At 39.0% G+C, this 19,206-nt stretch overlaps 2 protein-coding genes across 8 annotated transcripts in view; both read left to right on the top strand.

Moving 5' to 3' along the window:
* Positions 1-19,206, top strand: part of LOC134212042 (phospholipid-transporting ATPase VD) — a 270,366-nt gene that overhangs the window by 205,350 nt on the left and 45,810 nt on the right. The window lies entirely within an intron of this gene.
* Positions 164-9,886, top strand: LOC134216141 (uncharacterized). The gene is made up of 3 exons (XM_062695115.1): positions 164-217; positions 8,126-9,391; positions 9,643-9,886. The coding sequence occupies exons 1-3, from the start codon at positions 164-166 to the stop codon at positions 9,823-9,825; spliced, it is 1,503 nt and encodes a 500-aa protein (XP_062551099.1). The 3' UTR covers positions 9,826-9,886.

The following is a 19,206-nucleotide window of genomic DNA, read 5'->3' as shown; positions in this document are numbered from 1 at the left end:
ATGTTGAACATATCTTCACTGATTTGGATTTGTTGTGTATTTCAATTGGCTCAACAGTATTTACACAAGTGTACAGTATACATAACTCTATATGGTTGGAAGAGGTGCTGTTCGAAAGTTACTTTTGAATGAGGTGCAGTAGAACTTTTGACGTCGCAAAGAGATGATGAGATTTATATACAACTGGTTGTTTCTCGTGTTCGTGATATCGATTAAAGTAAGTTTGAGATTTTTCTGCGCCGATAATTTGACAAACTTTATTAGAAAATGAAAATAAGTGTGGGCACGTTGATGATGCTGAAACGGTCTTTAGTCCTTCGGCTTACACATCATTGCGTTAATTGGCTACAACCCTCCAACTACGTGTTCGCGCACTTTGTCAAGCACTAAGAATTCAATTTTTAAGTTGGTGGTGGAGTCACTACTTTGGTGAAATGCCTCTCAATATCCTGTTTTCCGTACAATCTGTCCTGTGCAGCGAATTTCTTGCAGCGTCGTGACATTAAAGTTGCGGGAATGTATATCGTCGTAGTAAGATTTTTCAGAGTTTTATTTCCAAGAGTTTTATAGTTTCTTAAAGGGCGCCAAACTCTGTTCTGAGTCCCATCACGACTGAAAAAAGAAAAGAAATTGTTAGAAAAGACACAGACTGGAGACTAGAGCATGTCAATTACAGAGAGATTATCCTTTTGAACTCGGCGTCCAAAATTCTGTTTTTCAGACTGAGACCGCTCGAGGAGTCCTTCATAAACAAATATTAGGCAGAGTTGTTTTTTTGGAGGCTGATCAACGACAGATCAGATGTTCAGCCTGCAGATGCTTCTTTATTGGTTCCGGGAGTACTACTACTTGCAGACTCATCATTTGTTCATTGATTTAAAAGCAGCGTATGATTCAGTGAAAATAAATGAGTTGTGGCAGATAATGTTTGAATATGGTATTCTGGCGAAACTAATTAGACTGATACGTTCAACGCTTGATGGCTCGAAATCGGACTTTAGATGGATTGAGGTGATGGTGATGCACTTTCGAAATTTATTGTTTCACATTGCATCCGAGGGTGTCATTAGGAACCAGTTTCAGCATGTTCTTGCTTTACAGCCACACATCTTTCCGCTAGGCTAAAAAAATTATTGCAATATCTGTAGCTAACTTTTTTTTACTAGATGCCAAGATTTAGTTTTGCAGTAGATGTTTATATAATGCCAATATCCTATACAGTATTGGGAATAGGATCGAAGTGAAAAACCTTCATTCAAGGCGGCTGCTCGGGGCCCTCCTTAGCCGTGCGGTAAGACGCGCGGCTACAAAGCAAGACCATGCTGAGGGAGACTGGGTGCGAATCCCGGTGCCGGTCTAGACAATTTTCGGATTGGAAATTGTCTCGACTTCCCTGGGCATAGAAGTATCATCGTGCTAGCCTCATGATATACGAATGCAAAAAATGGTAACCTGGCTTAGAAACCTCACAGTTAATAACTGTGGAAGTGCTTAATGAACACTAAGCTGCGAGGCGGCTTTGTTCCAGTGTGGGGATGTAATGCCAATAAGAAGAAGAAGAAGAAGAAGGCGGCTGCTCGCTTAAGCTTTATCCTGGGTTGGTATCCTGGTCAGATCCCAATCCAGCGTTTGCTTACGGATTTTGTCTCCACTGTTCCGTAATGTGTGCTATTGATAACGGTTTTTGATGGAATTGTCAATAGATTGCAGTATTCGACCCGTAATACTGGGTAGACATCTTGACGTGGTCTGTTACGGTGTAAGAACTACCCGTTCAGTATTCGAGATCCAGTTAAGAGGCCACCGTAGCCATCGATTGATGAATACCTGCAGCTTCGGTGTGATCTCCGCCGATAGACCACGACTCGTTGGCGTACAATAACTTAGAATTCACATTCGAGTTAAACAGTTCGAATGTTGGTGATATTGCGTAAACTCGCAAAGACAGCTCTAGCCTACTTGATCCATGGTCCTATTTTGATCTTACTTCCGCTGTCCGACATTATCTGGCTGCCAAGATATTGGAAGTTTCCCACCTTTCCGACTGTTTGTCGGCTACATTGAAGTTGGTAGGGTTCTTGTGATTGACATTCAACTAATTGATCTTGCTGTGAAAGTGAGACCTGCCGCAGAGGACCATTCGATCACATCGTTGAGCTTACTTGCCAGAGCAGTCGCATCCACCATGACCTCGTCAATTATAATAAGGAACTGCTGGAGCTTAAAATACGTCATTGCTTTGCCCCAGCAATTAATCGTATGGGGCAAGACAACGCTCCAAAAACTCTGCAGTAAAAAAAATGTATTGAACTTCGATTCGCCCGACGATTTTATCCGGAGCTCCTTTGTGTCTCAGAGCATAAGCATCAAAATCGTCATGGATCGTCAAAATCGTCGCTGGCTTACTCCAGGATTATGCGGTGCATAACAATATGGCCCACACATAACCTCCCGGTGTAAAATCTTACCTGCGACTGCCGGAGAGTTGTGCCTTCTTCTCCTGTATCTAATTTTGAATAATTTTGCGCAGATCTTTTGGAACTATGCACAGCATGCCCAAGTAACGATTACGGTTTTATAATGTGGGGATGCCCCGCCAATTTTCGTACGCTTGGTTGGTTGGTCGGATGTCGAAAGAAGAAAACGTTTGAAGTGTTCAAAGCAACGTTTTAGTTGAACAGTTGGGTAGCTAAGTAACTGTCCTGTCGAATGTTGCATGTTGTCCTCGATTTTATTCTTGTGTCAGGCGTCGTGTAATATCTTAGAAGAGGCGAATACGCCGGTTGTTGCGACTTTCTCCCCTTCGTCGGTCAGGGAGAACCTACGCTTACTTGTCTCATCTACATCATCGTTTGACTTACTTTTTCCAAAGACGAGTATCGTTCACAGGGTTCGCGTTTTTCTGTTCCAGTTCTTGGTCGGGCTTTGTTTTTCTTCGCTCCTCAATCATTCGCCACCACAAAATCGCATATGTTAGCAAATAAGTATACATGGTGGAGGCGATATAGGCGCATGCCTCCATTTGACTGCATGCAAAATGTACCTATATGGCCTCCACTTTATACACTTATTCGCTATGATATACGATCTTGTGTTTGCTGGGCAGTTTGGGTTAGGCACAAAAGGTCGAAAGACGGTGATGAAATGAGTTTATTACTTCAGCTTGAAGTTAAATGCATTACACACATTCCTTTGAAATACATCCAACTTGTTATCAACTTGTTATTAGTCGACCTTTTGTTTCTTTTGACCTTTTTTCCTTTTCGTTCGACCTTTTATCCTTTCGACCTTTTGTCTTTCAACCTTTTGTCATAGATTCCGCCAGTTTGACTCAAAAATCCTCTTTTTTGAAGCGTGCAGCTCACACACTTTGTTCTAGCTAGCGATTAAATTATAATGCCATTATATAATGCCATTCTCTGCTGTTCTCTGATGTCACCTTTTGGAACATTTGCAACCTTAGTTCAATGTTCACTAATGAACGATTTCTTCAAATCAGGATCTTCTAGTATATGTGTGTGAATTGAATTACCATCTGAGCTTCACATATCGCCGTTGAGTTCAAGAAATTCATATTCAGACCTCGCCGAAAAGAAGTTTGTTTAGAGTCATTTGATAAGACGAAAAGGTCGTTTGATCGAACACTATTTGGCCGAATGCCTTTTTACCGAAGTTTTTTTTTCTCATAAGTTTGAGTGAGACATGAGAAGTGAGTATTGAGTAAGATATTCAAAGTTGTTAGTGAGAAGTGAGTACTTAGAAATGAAATATGAGTAATGGGAAGTGAGAAGTGAGTTATGAGAAATGAGAAAGTGAAATATGAGTAATGGGAAATGAGAAGTGAGTTATGAGAAATGAGATGATCGAAGTAAATAGTGAGTAGTAAGAAGTGAGAAATGATAAGTGAGTAATGAGATATGATATGTGATAGGTAAGAAGTAGGAAGTGAGAAGTGCGAAGTTAAATGTGGGCAGTGAGTAATAAGTGAGAGATGATAATAGGAGAAAACGAAGCGAAACTTGAGAAGTGAGACAGAATAAAAAAAAATCCAGAAGAAATAAGCCAGAAGGAAGAATAGATAAAAGAGAAAAAATAAAGATATATTTCTCACTTTTTGAATGATATTTCCTTACTTTTCACTTCTGACTACTCAGATCTCACCCCTAATTCTTCAATTATATTTTTCTAACATTCTCAATTTTCATTTTTTTCAATTCCCAGTTCTCACTTTACTTATTCATTACTTCACAATTCTAATTTCTAATTTTTCACTTCTTATTTCTCATTGGTTGCTACTCCGTGATTGATCAGAACTGGTGTAAGGTGCACTACGATCCAAGTGAATGGAGGTTGGGATATACGAAGTACACGTTTCAGCAGCTCACAATTTATTTATTTATTCAGACTAATGCCGAAGTGGCCTGTGCGGTATATAAGAGTCTCCTCCATTCGGCTCGGTGCATGGCTACACGTCGCGCCAACCACGCAGTCTACGGAGGGTCCGCAAGTCATCTGATGGATCCACTTTGCCCGCTACGCACCTCGCCTTCTTGTGCCCGTCGGATCGTTGTCGAGAACCATTTTCACCGAATTACAGCCCGATATTTTGGCTACGCGCCCGGCCCACCGCGGTCGTCCGATTTTCGCGGTGTGAACGATGGATGGTTCTCCCAGCAGCTCATGCAACTCGTGGTTCATTCGCCTCCTCCACGTACCGTCCGCCATCTGCACCCCACCATAGATGGTACGAAGCACTTTCGAAATCTCCAAGTGCGCGTTGGTCCTCTACGAGCATCGTCCAGGTCTCGTGTCCGTAGAGGACTACCGGTCTAATGAGCGTTTTGTAGATTGTCAGTTCGGTACGGCGGCGAACTCTATTCGATCGGAGCTTCTTACGGAGTCCAAGGTACGTACGATTTCCAGCCACTATGCGTCTCCGAATTTCTCTGCTGGTATCATTTTCGGCAGTCACCAGTGAGCCCAAGTACACAAATTCTTCAACCACCTCGATTTCGTCACCACCGATGCAAACTCGTGGTGGGTGGCTCACATTGCTTCTTTTGAACCTCTTCCTATCATGTACTTCGTCTTCGACGTGTTGATGACTAGTCCGATCCCCTTAGCTTCCCTCTTCAGTCTGATGTAGGCTTCCTCCATCTTCTCAAAGTTACGTGCCATAATATTTATGTCGTCGGCGAAGCCAAATATCTGGACGGACTTATTGAAAATTGTACGACTCGTGTTAATCCCTGCTCTTCGTATTACGTTCCAAAGCTATGTTGAATAGCAGACACGAAAGACCATCACCTTGCCGTAACCCTCTGCGGGTTTCGAAGGGACTCGAGAATGCCCCTGAAACTCGAACTACGCACATCACCCGATCCATCGTCGCTTTGATCAACCGTGTCAGTTTATCCGAAAATCCGTGTTCGTGCATTAGCTGCCATAGCTGGTCCCGATCGATTGTATCATATGCGGCTTTGAAGTCGATGAATAGATGATGTGTGGGCACGTTGTATTCGCGGCATTTCTGCAGTACTTGGCGAATGGCGATCACCTGGTCCGTGGTGGAGCGTTCGTTCATAAAACCCGCCGGGTACTGCCCCACGAACTCCCTTGCAATTGGTACTAGTCGACGGCAAAACATTTGGGAGAGTACCTTGAAAACAGCTCACAAATGTAGATCAAAAACAGCGCTGGCAAAGACATTACAGTCAGCTGAAAAAGGAGGGTAATGTTAGTGTGTAGTTATTATTGATACTAGAGACCGAAAATACCGCGGAAAAATCACTGTATTGCTTTCTAAAAACAATCTTAACACGTTTTGGGCAATACAAATTGCATATTTTGATTTTTATTTTTTCGAGTTTTTCATCCATTAAAATAATTCCTTGATTCTATTCATCTTCTTTGATTTTTAAACATATTTTGAGTTTTTAATTCAAAGAGAGGAAGTGAAAGTTTGTTTCTTGTCCAGTCGTGTTTCTCCAGTAAACGGATCGGTCGGTCATCGAAATTCAGTTTTAATTTTGTTCTGCTTCGCACTGATGAGTAATTAAAAAAGAAAGTGAAACTTTGTTTCTTGCCCCGTCGTGTTTCTCCAGTAAGCGAGTTTGCAGTAGCCATCGAGCAAGTAAGTGCAGTGCGTGTTTCAGTCGTCGAGAAAATAATAAAATATTTACTTCGTGTTAGGAGTAGCATCTACGAATTGTGCGGTCATAATGCTCATGCTCATGCTCTCATTAAAATTCTTATTCAAAGACTCAAAATCGACTTATTGCATTTTTTATTTTCAGTGCTATTTATTTATTTTCCATGTAAATAGTTGGATATATATTTTATTTAGAGTGTATTATTCACCAATAACCACTATAGCCTTCTGTTGAATAAAATTAGTTGTAGAAAAATACTAAACTACAAATATTTCAATGTTCAAAAGTATACGAGCAAAACACGGAGGATCAAAAAAATTACTCAGGTTTCAATGTTTTTTATTAGTGTGTAGAATTTTGAAAATTAACTTTAAATCACATTTGAACATGCATTGATGTTTATATTATTGACCGACATAAAAAATTCCGCTAAATCTGAAAAATTTTAAATTACAAGAAATAGCGGTCTTGTGCGGTAGAAGATTAATTGAGTAGGGTAGATAAACTGAAGCATGGTTCAAGAATTCACCAAAGAAAATTATGCAGTCCATGCCACATTTTTAATAAGAACAAGCCTGGGATTGAATCCACAACTTCCTACTTGTAAAACAGAAGTGGTTGTCACTAGACCACCGAGCTCGCCTTGAACGCATCTAATCATGCGCTAATTTATTTACTCACCAACCGCACATGGCACAAACCAGGGGTGGCATTGCGCAACTTGCGCCGCCATGAGCCTTTGAGTGTGCCTCTGCTACGATATCCATCTGAGCTCCATTCTGATGCTTGTTTACAGGTTTTGCTTCCTCCCCTCTGTAAGGTGTGTGGCTGACCCAGTACCATTTCCGCTCCCGAATTTCAGTTATGAGGCCACCAGGCACGAATTATGTACCTCAGACGAATTATGTACCTGTTGATAAACACCTGCACCTGTTGAATGTTCTCCACTGATACACACCATGTTTCGCTAGCGTATAACAGTACAGATTTCACGTTAGATTTGAAAATTTTGATGCGTTCACTTATCTGCCGTTTCATTCGGATATTTCTTAAACTCTACCAAGATATTGGAAGCTTCGAACATTATCCACTGATAGTAATCGACCAGTTACATTGAAGCTGGAAAGGGTTGCCGACCAAACCTGCCAAAGAGGAGCGCTCGGCAAGTTCGTTGAGCTTACTCTGCATATCAGTGCTACGCCGCTGAGCTAGGAGTGCCACGTCATCCGTCAATTCTAAGTCGTTTAGATGCTCCATGGTTAAAAAGTGCCATGGCAGCCCGCCGTTTTGTTAATCGCATCTACCAGAATCTCATCGATTACGATGAGGAACAGTAACGATGATATAATACATCCTTGCCTCACACCGGCTTCGACCCAAATGGGGTCGGACATGACCCCGTTGTGCAGCACTTTATACCTACTCCAGAATCATTTGGAGCGTGACAATATGGTCCACACAGAATTTTCCGGCACGAAATCTGGCCTGCTGCTGCCGGAAAACCACATCGATCGTCTCCTGAATCGGGGCTAGCTGGGATAGCTTTGCATAAGACTTTGAGAACAGTACACATGAGCATAATGCCTCGCTAGTTATCGCATACAGTCAGGTCACGCTTTTGAGCACCTTCACCAAGATACCCTGCATCTAGTAAAAAAAAGTTTTGAGTTCAAGAATCGAAAATTCGTATAAAAAAGTATTATGATTTATTGAATTTTGCAATCAATGCAATAATTCTCATGGTTTGAGCTGTGCCAAGTAACGTTCAATTTTGACACCATACAATGCTGATACCGAGATTCGACGCTTGCTGCAGTTCATACACAAGCTATTCATTGGCACAGTCAAGTTTATAATGAACTGACGACTTGATTATGTGCTATATGTCTCATAGATCTCTTTTTTTCTTATATGCAAAAAATAACTAAATTTTGTTTTATTTCCAAAATATTAAATATGATTCTCTCTATTAGCCATCATGTGCCTTTTTCGGTCTAGCTGTTAATGGCTACTATTCTCCACCAGCAACAATTGCCTCCAGTTGTTCCAATGCTGTCACAACGTACAACAATCTCCGCTCTGCAATCAGCAGTCTCCAGAAAGTGCAATACGCGTCACTGAATCTCAGCGTTGTGGCAATTTCCTTCTTCGACAGCTATGATGGACTTTCATCACGAACGCAGAACGTCTTCTCTATTATCCAAAACGCTGCCACGAACAAATCAACAAACACCGATGTTCTGTTTGTTCAAATCAACAGCGCCATTAGCAGTGCGCTAAATTTCATTGCATCGAATAATCGTAATCAATGGGAAAAATTTCTCGATTATACATTGTCACATGACATCATTACGACGAACGCATCCTTGCATTATATTTCGCAAATTCTCAACGATGATTTGTATCCGGAGTTGATTGCTGTTGGACCTGGACCCGTTACATCAACAACAGTAGCAGCAAGCATTTCCCAAAACATTCTGAAAAAATTAACCTCAGCAATAGATCAGCTTCGACAAACGGAGCAGAACGCGATATTACCTTCCGTGCGATCAGCGGTGTCATCGATAACGGCATCCAATGAGAAACTTGTAGCTTATGTCTCGAAAATGTCATCAAGCTTTGCAACGCTTGACACCAGTTTGAGCCGAACTTGGGCATTGGGCACCGCCCTAAAAGATACGTATTCCACGGCAACCTTACGCCTTTACGGTCCGGTTGAGACCTCCGTCAACACCTTTTCTAAAGCGATCAATAAATTCACCGACTTGTACCTAGGATCATCCGCCAGTGAAGACACAACTGCTGTCAACTACCTGGCCTCTAGTTATTTCACCAATGCATCTTCGCAAACCAGTATGATCGTTTCGAAGCTGGACGAATTCCGCTCACAATACAGTGACCAGGTCCTAAAGACGGCCGACATGATGTTGGCTACCGGATTTGAAGCCATCGAAAACATCGGAATGCTTATGGTACCGCTGATCAATCTTCCAAACTGTGCCAGTCAGTTGATTCAATCGTTCATCAACCGATACGCAGCCTTACTCGCATCCGTGAAAAACTGTTTCGCGGACGGGAGTTTCGAACTGAACGTCCCCTTGCAAACTCAAATATCGGTAGCCAACACTATACAGGCCGATATACTGTACTACTTGAAGATACTGAACGGATTGCTGACTGGAGTTAACGATAACAGCTTGGCTACGGCGCGTATTGCGACGGATTCTCGCATTACTGCGGTAAGTTTCAAATTGAGCACAAATTTGAGGAATGATGAGAATTTGAATACGATAGTTAATATACACATATTAAAAAATGTGATGAGCGGTTAGAAAAAATATCACATAAAAAATGGAAAACTTTTCAAATTATTTAAGAATATTTAGGCCAATTTTGACAAAAAAACAATCATTGCTTTAAAAATATCGTATTGGCTTAATTATTGTTATTGTTTTTGTTACTACATACTTTTTCTCTCGTTTAACAACAGTTTTTCAGTCAATCGAGTGGAATCATCCAGACTTTTAGTCAACAGCTGGTCAATATGTATATCCAACTGAACGCAGATTACAACCTTCTGGTTGGTCGATCCAGCTATTGTCTTGCTGGCAAGAACGCGGAAGCCAATTCAATATCAAAGGATTTTGTCAGCGACTTCCAGCAGTGTTTATGAGTTACGGCGGAGAGTACTGTTGTTTTGATTTGAGAATAAAAATAACAAATGTATAACCATATGCAATGTCTGTGGACGTAAGCTATATTGAGAAAACCTTGTATTCATTTAGTTCCTATGTAATGTCGTTATGTCGTGCATAAATATTGAGAAAACGCAATAATCTCTAGGAAAATGTTCTTTACACTCCATTTTTTAAACACTTCCTTAAAAATAAATGTACTTAATAAACAATAATTCCTTACGCACTTATCCTCATTTTGCGAGCGACCCAATTATCTGCGCCGTCTACAGGATTGATATCGAACGAGTAATGAACCGACAAATTGAACATTTTCGATCCAAATTGTATCGTACCCGGTGGAACACGAACCGATCCAAAGTCGGATTAGGTTTGGTCTACGGCTCTAGTTAGAATCTATATGCCCATTCAGAGAACCGGTGCTTGCCGTACTTACCTACCGACTGAAACTAAATAATTATAATCGATTGCCTTTCGGGTGGTGGAATTACATTTCTGATTAGTTTCATGGTACGGTGCTGGGCTATCATCTAATGGGTTTCGTGGTTAGTGGTTGGAAAAATTGATGCATCATAAATGTAACGGGTCTTTGTTGAGTTTCGTTTATATTTGATGAGACAAAGCATGTGTTGTGCGACTAATTAAGTGCTGAGTTTGTTAATTTAGGGTAGCATTTTTCTTGAATGATTACTTTTCCAACGTTTGTGATATTTCCACTTTTTGTGGTTATAACTGATGGGATATTATTTTCTATCTTTCGCGATTCTCAGTAATAAAATTTATAACACCTTGAAAATTTAGTTCTTGGATCATGAACAATGACCGTGTTACTTATTTCCGACCCGAGTTTTGAAGGCTAGTACAAATACCAAATTATTTAGGTTGGGTATCTGTTTTATTATTAACAACAGGCTTTTATGATAGTCGCCATCGAAAACAGACCGTTGGAGCTCTAATTTTCACGTCACCGTCAAATGGGGTGACTTTGAACAGTGAAGTAACTTGAGCAACACACTTATATGATCTCTTTCAGATACATTTTGCAAGGCTTTCCGTTAATTTAAATCTTGCTCCAACAATGTAACACTTCAGTTTACGTAAGCAAGTTGAAACTCATATTTACAATACATTGCCACTTATTGTTAGGCATGTATGTAGGTTAGACCAAACGAGTTCTGAGAATTTTTTGGGGGAAAAATCATGACTGAACATGTCTAATTTTATTTTTTTTCTAATTTTGTCCCTCTCAGTCTTTTTTTGAAGATCCTACATCAAAGTACAAAATATGGTACTTAGCACTACATATAAATGGAATGCGTTCTTCTAAATTTATACCAGCACAAATAATGTGCCTTTTACGTTTATTCTCTAAACACGTGCAATTGATCTTATTATAACAAGCGTTCTGTTGAAAAGCACCTAACATTGATTCTTGACCGCTTAACGGTCAACAAGTTGAAGGCCCAATCCTTTGCATGTGCGCCATACCTTGAACTACGCATATGACCGGATCCTGCACGGAGACAGATAATAAGCGGAAAGCGTCATGTTGCTGTAAATAGCTGCAAATATCTAATGCTCATGTCACAGCACTAGCGAACACTAGACTAAACCATTTCCACTCGGATACGACGACTGATTGGGGAGCTGGCTAGTGCGACAACGAGACTCATTTGCTATGTAGTGAATGTTAGTTTGGCCGTGAATTTTACTGTCGACTCCGGGCGGTAAACATGCTTCCGCCTGTCACCATTACCGTTGGGGAATGCCTATTGGGAAATCCGCTTGGGTGGACGGTCAGGTTGGGAATGGTCACGTGATTGTGTGTTTTGTATGTCCCTGCTATAGACGATGAACACATAAAAGTGTAACAGGAATACGGAACCGTCCAGCTCACGGAATAAAGGGAGCAAGATTTGATTTACAGGGGTGAGGAATAATTGATGAGGTAGTAACTTAACAATGGCAGGTATGACATTGAAAGTGATTTAAAAGTAAAATAATGGGCAATATGACAAATTCTAACTAGGGGAACTGTTCCGATCTCCATCTCACTGTACATATATCCATCTCATCGCTAAACAAAGAAATACGGCACCAAATTCGTCGCTTCTTTTTGTCAACATGCGTGCTCACTGCTGAAAAAAATCACAAAAATAATAAACAAACCAAATTCTTTTCCATTGCTTTGTTTTTGATGGGACGGAAATAGGAGCTATGAGATGAAGTGGCGAACCGTTCCCCTACTTAGTTACTGCAATTAAATTCCTCTATTGTTTCAGGCAACATACTCGTAACATAATATCGCCAGAGAGAGGTCAATACTTACTTATATGTGGAGCCGTTTGTATAGACTCTATTTCAAGACAAAATTTTCAAAACGACTTATCTGCTTTTGTAAACAAAGATTCAAACGACGATTTGACGAATCTGATAGCTCTCCCACGAAAACCAACACCATCAACAGGTAGCGGAATCCTTCCCCTACCTATTGATGGTGTTGGTTTGTGTGGGTGAGCTATCAGATTCGTCAAATCGTCGTTTGAATCTTTGTTTACAAAAGCAGATAAGTCGTTTTGAAAATTTTGTCTTGATTTATGATTAAAAGATAATTTGGCGAATATGAAATGCAATACCAAAGCCCAGGATGAGGGCAACCCTATTTATAAGAGTCGATATCAAAAATAGATATGTTTTAAAGAATAATCCGTAGAGAAGAAAAGCTTTTTTTCCTATGTATGAGCGACAAGGGAAGAATGCTTTCTTTCTATGCGAATTCTTAACGATTAAATAGCGTCCTATCCAACCTCAGTAACCAATATACGATCAGTAAACATAGCGTTAGAAGTATATTGTTAGAGCTCTTCCTGTTGCTCACATACCTACTCTTATCAACGAAATTTCACCTGCGCGGTGTCAATAAAAATGATGATGATGACCATCTAGATTAGAGTTGAAATCGATTGCTGGGTTTGCCACAATAGATACAAATGCATTTCCTGCTATCTTCTTCAACCTAGACATTGAACGCCGGAACCGAGCGTTGTTTAGCAGGACTGCAGATATGCACCATTGACCTACTGAAGATAAAAGCTATCATTATTTCCCTACTGGGTCCTATGTACGAGTCAGTCAACATACCTTGCGTGATCGAAATCATTACGATGATTGGCCGGTCGGACGGGAGAAGGTTTAGATTTGATTACCTTTTTTTATTGTCCACGCTGTTGCGTATTTACCGTGTATGTAGAAATGTGGCAATCGGTGACGTTATTCACATACTTTATTTACCTTACAATCGTTTCTACGGAATGCTTGTCGCTGTGTTTATTCGATTGAAAACAAATCATTGCAATTACGTATAATGTTTTTTTTTACATCCCAGTGTTACAAGAAAAAAGTTTTATACTAATATGTTTTCATAACTTTTGTTTCATTCCAGGTGAGTTGACGTCATCACAAAGTTGGTCTAATTGGATACAATTATATTCAAATGCAGTCAACGAAAATTGTGTCCAACAATGTATCATCGTCGATTGGTAAATTTTCAATTCTCGCTCGGCAATATAAGTTCGAATCAATAGATTTTCCATATGTCTACAATTAGGTTTACTAAACGAAAGTAAGAGTGATTATGCTAATGAGCCCATTAATCAAACACGTTACGTATACTGAAGAAACGAATGCGTTTGTGAAAGAAATGAGGTGCTTTATCTTAGTCTGTTTCGGCCTAGACCTGTGCGCCGCCCCCGGTGGTTTTACTCACGCCGTCGACGATTTTATGTCAGCGCGCCGCCGAGCATAATTTTGCCACGCCGATGACTAATCGTAATAAAACAAATCAAGACAAAATTTTCAAAACGACTTATCTGCTTTTGTAAACAAAGATTCAATCGACGATTTGACGAATCTGATAGCTCTCCCACGCAAACCAACACCATCAACAGGTAGCGGAAACCTTCGCCTACCTATTAGTGGTGTTGGTTTGCGTGGGAGAACTATCAGATTCGTCAAATCGTCGATTGAATCTTTGTTTACAAAAGCAGATAAGTCGTTTTGAAAATTTTGTCTTGAAATAATTAACTTGAGCTGAATCGCGTAAAGTACGAACATCGACGATGGCCTTACAGTTGAGGACGAAATACGTATCTGTAAAGCAATACAACGTGATGGGATTAATTGGAATAGTAGTAAACTCGCCTTATGATAGTTCATAAATATTGTTAAAGTGAAACTCGTCAGAATTCAATTTCAAATCGACCTCAAATGTTGTCTCTAGGTCACCATAGTGCCACACATTGTCATGGTTAATAAATAGGTTGGTTGATTAGTTTGTGAGTTTGAATGAGTAGAAGTAGAAGAAAATGTTTAACTAATCTTTGAAATCCTTTTAAGCCATGGCCTCATTCATTTGGGTACCTAAACCTGTAGGTGACTCGTAAATTATGTTTGTTTGTTCTGGTCCATAAGCTTTTGTGAAGAATACATGCCCAAAGCGCCCACATTCTTATAGGATCTTTCAGGCAAATCATTGCAATTCGGGAATTTCAAGAAGTAGCACATTACCTATCTTGACAATATTTTTTTTTAATAAACCAGACCACTCATGTAATCAGTTTTTTTTTTGTGTTTGATTTGTGCTATTAGGACAGTTGACTTATTTCGCAAACCAATTTAGCAACATTATTAAAAATATTATTGAAATCAATTTTTTAATATGATTTACAAAACCACTTGGAATATTACCTTGTAAATTCTTCCAGCTATTGCTCCGAAAATTTTCCTTAAAAAGCCCTTACAAAATTACTTTAGGAATTCTTCCGAAAATTCCTTCCGACTTTCCATTACGGATTTCTTCAGAAATTCTTGTACGACTTTCTTTAGGAAGTTCATTATGGAATGCACACGAAAAAAAACATTAGCTGGAAATTCTTTCAGAACTTCCTGCAAGAATTCCTTCGTAAATGCCTTCATGAGTTCTTTCCGAAAAACCTTCAGTAATACCTTTGGAATGTTTTAGTGTTTGTTGTTTATTGTTTTGTTTTATTCTTCGAAAATTTGATTAGTAACTTCATCGGAATGGGAGCCCTCCTTAGCCGTGCGGTAAGATGCGTGGCTACAAGACCATGCTGAGGGTGGCTGGGTTCGATTCCCGTTCCGGTCTAGGAAATTTTCGGGTTGAAATTGTCTCGACTTCCCTGGGCATAAAAGTATCATCGTGTTAGCCTCATGATATACGAATGCAAAAATGGTAACTTTAGGCTTAGAAACCTTGCCGTTAATAACTGTGGAAATGCTTAAAGAACACTAGGCTGCGAGGCGCAAATGTCCCAGTTAGCGATGTAATGCCAATGAAGAAGTAGAAGAAGAACTCCATCTGAAACTATTTCATTATCTAATTAATTTTCAAATGATTTCCTAGAATAAAATCCAAACGAATTTCTGAAGAAACTTACGAAGGAATCTCGGAGACTTTTCGAAGAAACTTTTCAAGAAATATCCGAAGAAAATCTTGGCGATTTTTGTTTTGAATATTCAAGGAAAAAACATCTTGTAGAGTTCTTAAATGAACTTTTGGGGGTGTTTTTGAAGAAATTCTTGGAGAGTTTTGTGCAGAAATTTCCAAATGATTTTTAGAAGGCATTATTGAAAGAGAGCCTGAATGGATTTTCGAAAATAATTCCCATTGGAACTGCTAAAAAAAATGTTGAAGGTATTTCTAAAAAACTTCTCAAAAGAGTTCCTAAAGGTTTTTCCGGAGAAATTTTTAAAGGATTTTTGGAAGTAATTTTTGAAAGAATTTCCGGAGGAATTTTCTAAGGAAATAATGAAGAAATTCTTAATTGAATTTTAGACGGTATTTCTTAGGTAATTCCTAGATTTCCCCAGGAATTCCTTCAGATTTTTCCCGGTAATCGATTCGTAAGATTTCCCAGTAATTGATTCCCAGTAAGAATTTCCTTCAGAAATTCTTTTAAAGATTCGTCCAGGAACTCCCTCGGAAATTGCCTCAAGGAGCTCTACAAAAACTCCTTTGGAAACGAATTTCAGAAAGTCTTTCGGATTCTTTCGGGTATTCCTTGAAATTTCCTTCAGGAGTTAATTCGGAATTTCCTCCACGCGTTCCTTTGTTTAAGATTCTTTCGGAAATTCCTTCAGAAATTCTTCTAAGAACTCTTTTGGATTTTCACAAATTCCTTTTGAAATATGTACGAAAAATGTTTTAGGAGCTCCTTCGGAAATCGTTTCAGAATTCCTCCAAACATTTTCTAAAAACTCCTTAAGAAATTCATTTACGGATTACTTAAAACATTTCTTTAAGCTTTGGAAATTTGCTTAGAAATTCCTTCGAAAATTAATTAACGAATTTCTTCGGAAGATTATTTTAGGAATCCCTTCGGATTTTTTTTTAGAAATTCCTCTAGGGTTTCCTTTCAAAGTTCCTTGACAATTTTCCTGAAATTTCCATAGGAATTCTCTCAAAACTACCTCAAGCAATTTCTAGAGAATTTCTCCGGGAAATCCTTCGAAAATTCCTCCAATAAATTCTTTGATATTTTTAGGAAGCTACCTACAGACACTGATAAAACTAGATCTGTACACATCGTTCGTTCTTCCAGTCGGCCATGAAGCATCGACGACATCTCTGAGTATTTGAGTGGAAAATACTACGCTCAATACTTGTCGGTGTGCTAGAAAATGGTGAATGGCGCACACGCATGAATCAAGAGTTGCGTCAAGTCAACGAAAATGCAGACATCGGCAGGCTGATAAAATACGGCAGATTACAGTGGGCTGGACATATAGTGCATATGCCAGAGGAGAGACCTGCAAAAGTCATGTTTAGCAGAGAAGAGGACGTGGGCTCCCCGCACTCTCTGACTGTGTGCAATCGAGGAAGATGCGCGTGTGGCCGGCGTGCAGGGAGACTGGCGACTAGCGGTCCGAGAACGAGGGACCTGAATCAAGACATTACAGTCGGTTTTACTCCGGACAACACGAAGTGTACAACCATCATAGGTAACTTTAGGAATACATTCTTGAACATTTCGCTCAGGAATTCCTTCACAACATTCTCCATTTCTTTTGATTTTTTTCGGGATCTGTTCAGAAATTTATTCAAAACCCTATTGGAAATTCAGGGTGGCCACCGAACCGGGAAAAACGGGAAAAGCGGGAAAAAGACGGGAAATTGAAGTCACCGGGAAAAAAAGCGGGAAAACCGGGAATTCAGGACATGTACCGGGAAAAAATAAATTTTCGTCCAGTTACATTCAAAATTCTTCAAAGTTTTCAATGAAGTTGATATAAGAAAAGTTTTACTCTTTTATGTTTATTACTCAGTCGCACTGAATAAGGTATTTGATTTTAGTACACGGTGTGTGAAGAACAAAAATTAAGTAGATCTTTTTCTCAAATCCAGTTTGTGTTATCACTAGATCACTAGATGAGATGCTTCTATTTTTTGTAATTTTCAAATGCATGGAAATCGAAAAAAATATGGTGTTAAATAAATAATTTAACTTTTATTTAAGAGTTGGTTAGAATTATATTTAAAAATTTACAAATCATTGGAAAATGTTAATTGTTTGATTAATGTGATTTCATCTACAGTATTTTAAAGAGTAAAATATCTTTAGTTTAGTATTTTCTACAACTAACCCATTGAAAATTCCAACATTGAATGGGATCGTTCAAACTTTTTAATGATAAATTCAAGATTTTATTTTAATGGATAGAAAATTGGAATAAAGAATAAAATACTTTAAATGTAAATCGTAATATTGATAGAATTACGAAACGAATTTTTCGATTGCTCAAAATGTGCTTATAGATATTTTGGAAAATAAAATAATAATTTTGATCATCAACCAATATTTGGGTTAAATCTGTGTTCAAATTTATTTTGTGGATTTTTAGAACAGCGATACCAATAACTATGATGAGGTAATATACTGCTCTACTTATTTTATTTCTAATTTCTCCAAGTTAAAAACTTCGATTTAATTTGAATTACTTTATAAGAGAATTGTGTCTTTCCTCACATAATTTTGCGATAATTTGAAAAGCTACCTCAGTTACTCAGGAAGGTATTCTTTTAAATAGTCTGAATAAGATCAAATCTAGAGCTGAACATTAAAATTTTTTTTTATTCATTTCTTTATTTGTTCAGGCACTCTGTGTTACTTGACCGCTACTGTGCCGAGATCTACTGTGATATTCTGCTGTACAGAATCCACACAAAGTATATTTTTAGATTTCCACTACTCATTATCGTTGTCGTTGCCAGTCCATCTCATCGTGTGTCCATTGTGTCCGTTTGTCCATGTCGTGTATCCAATGATCGTTATATTGTTCGATTGTCATTTATCCGGGTAACGTTGGAGGAATGCCTCCGAGAAGAACAAGTTGTCAGTCGTCATCAGGCAGCCGTGACGGTAAGGCGCGTCTCCCAAACGCCACCGTATGGGCTGCGGATCCGGCGACTGACGAAGGTTTGGTGGAGGGGCTGGGAATCGAACCCATGACCATCCGCTTGTAAGGCGAACGTGTAGCCAACTACGCTACGGGACCCCCTGCATTAAAAACATTTCTGCTATAGTATACGATACTATACGTTTTTAATGCTTTCTATGAACATTATGCTCTAAAATGGAAGAATTACACTAGACTGGCATGCAATGTCCATTGGGTCCAGAAACTTAAGAAAGCTTTGCAACCAAGAAAAAAATCTACAAAAGTTTTGCACCTAAGAAAAGAATCAAACCATTATTGTAATTAGGTGCTAATGTGGTATTGTATTACCATATTGATTAAAAACCGGCTGAAAGTAGCTACATGGCAATAACACGTTGTTGGTCATTTAATTTATCTATTTCAAGTTAAATAAAAACCGGGAAAATTTGACAAAAATTATCAGGAAAAGCGGGAAAAAAACGGGAATTTGAAAATCGAATTTCAGTGGCCACCCTGAAATTTCTTAATAAATTTATTTGAAAATTCCTTCTAAAATTGATTTTGGGATGCATTCGGAAATTCTGTGGGAATTCCTTTGAAAATGTCTGGGGGAATTTCTTGGAAATTTTCCTACTGATTTTTCTTCGGGAATTCCTTCAGTTCCCAAAGTTCTTCCGGAAATTCCTTCAAAAGTTTTCCAGGAAATGCTTTCATAGTCTTTCCGACATTACTTCAAGAATTCCCTCGGAAAGTTCTATAATTTTATATTCTATATAAAATTCACTTAGGAATTCCATCGGAAACTAGTTTATTCTAAAGGAATTTCTCAAAGAGAACTTGGATGGATTTTAGAAAGAATACCTATATATAAATTTCTGCAGAAATTTTCATAGGATTTTACG

The sequence above is a fragment of the Armigeres subalbatus genome, chromosome 2, assembly GCF_024139115.2.
Source record: "Armigeres subalbatus isolate Guangzhou_Male chromosome 2, GZ_Asu_2, whole genome shotgun sequence".
In the NCBI taxonomy this organism is placed as follows: Eukaryota; Metazoa; Arthropoda; class Insecta; order Diptera; family Culicidae; genus Armigeres; species Armigeres subalbatus.
Note: the sequence above shows the minus strand (reverse complement) of the source record. Positions and strands in the feature narration are given on the sequence as shown.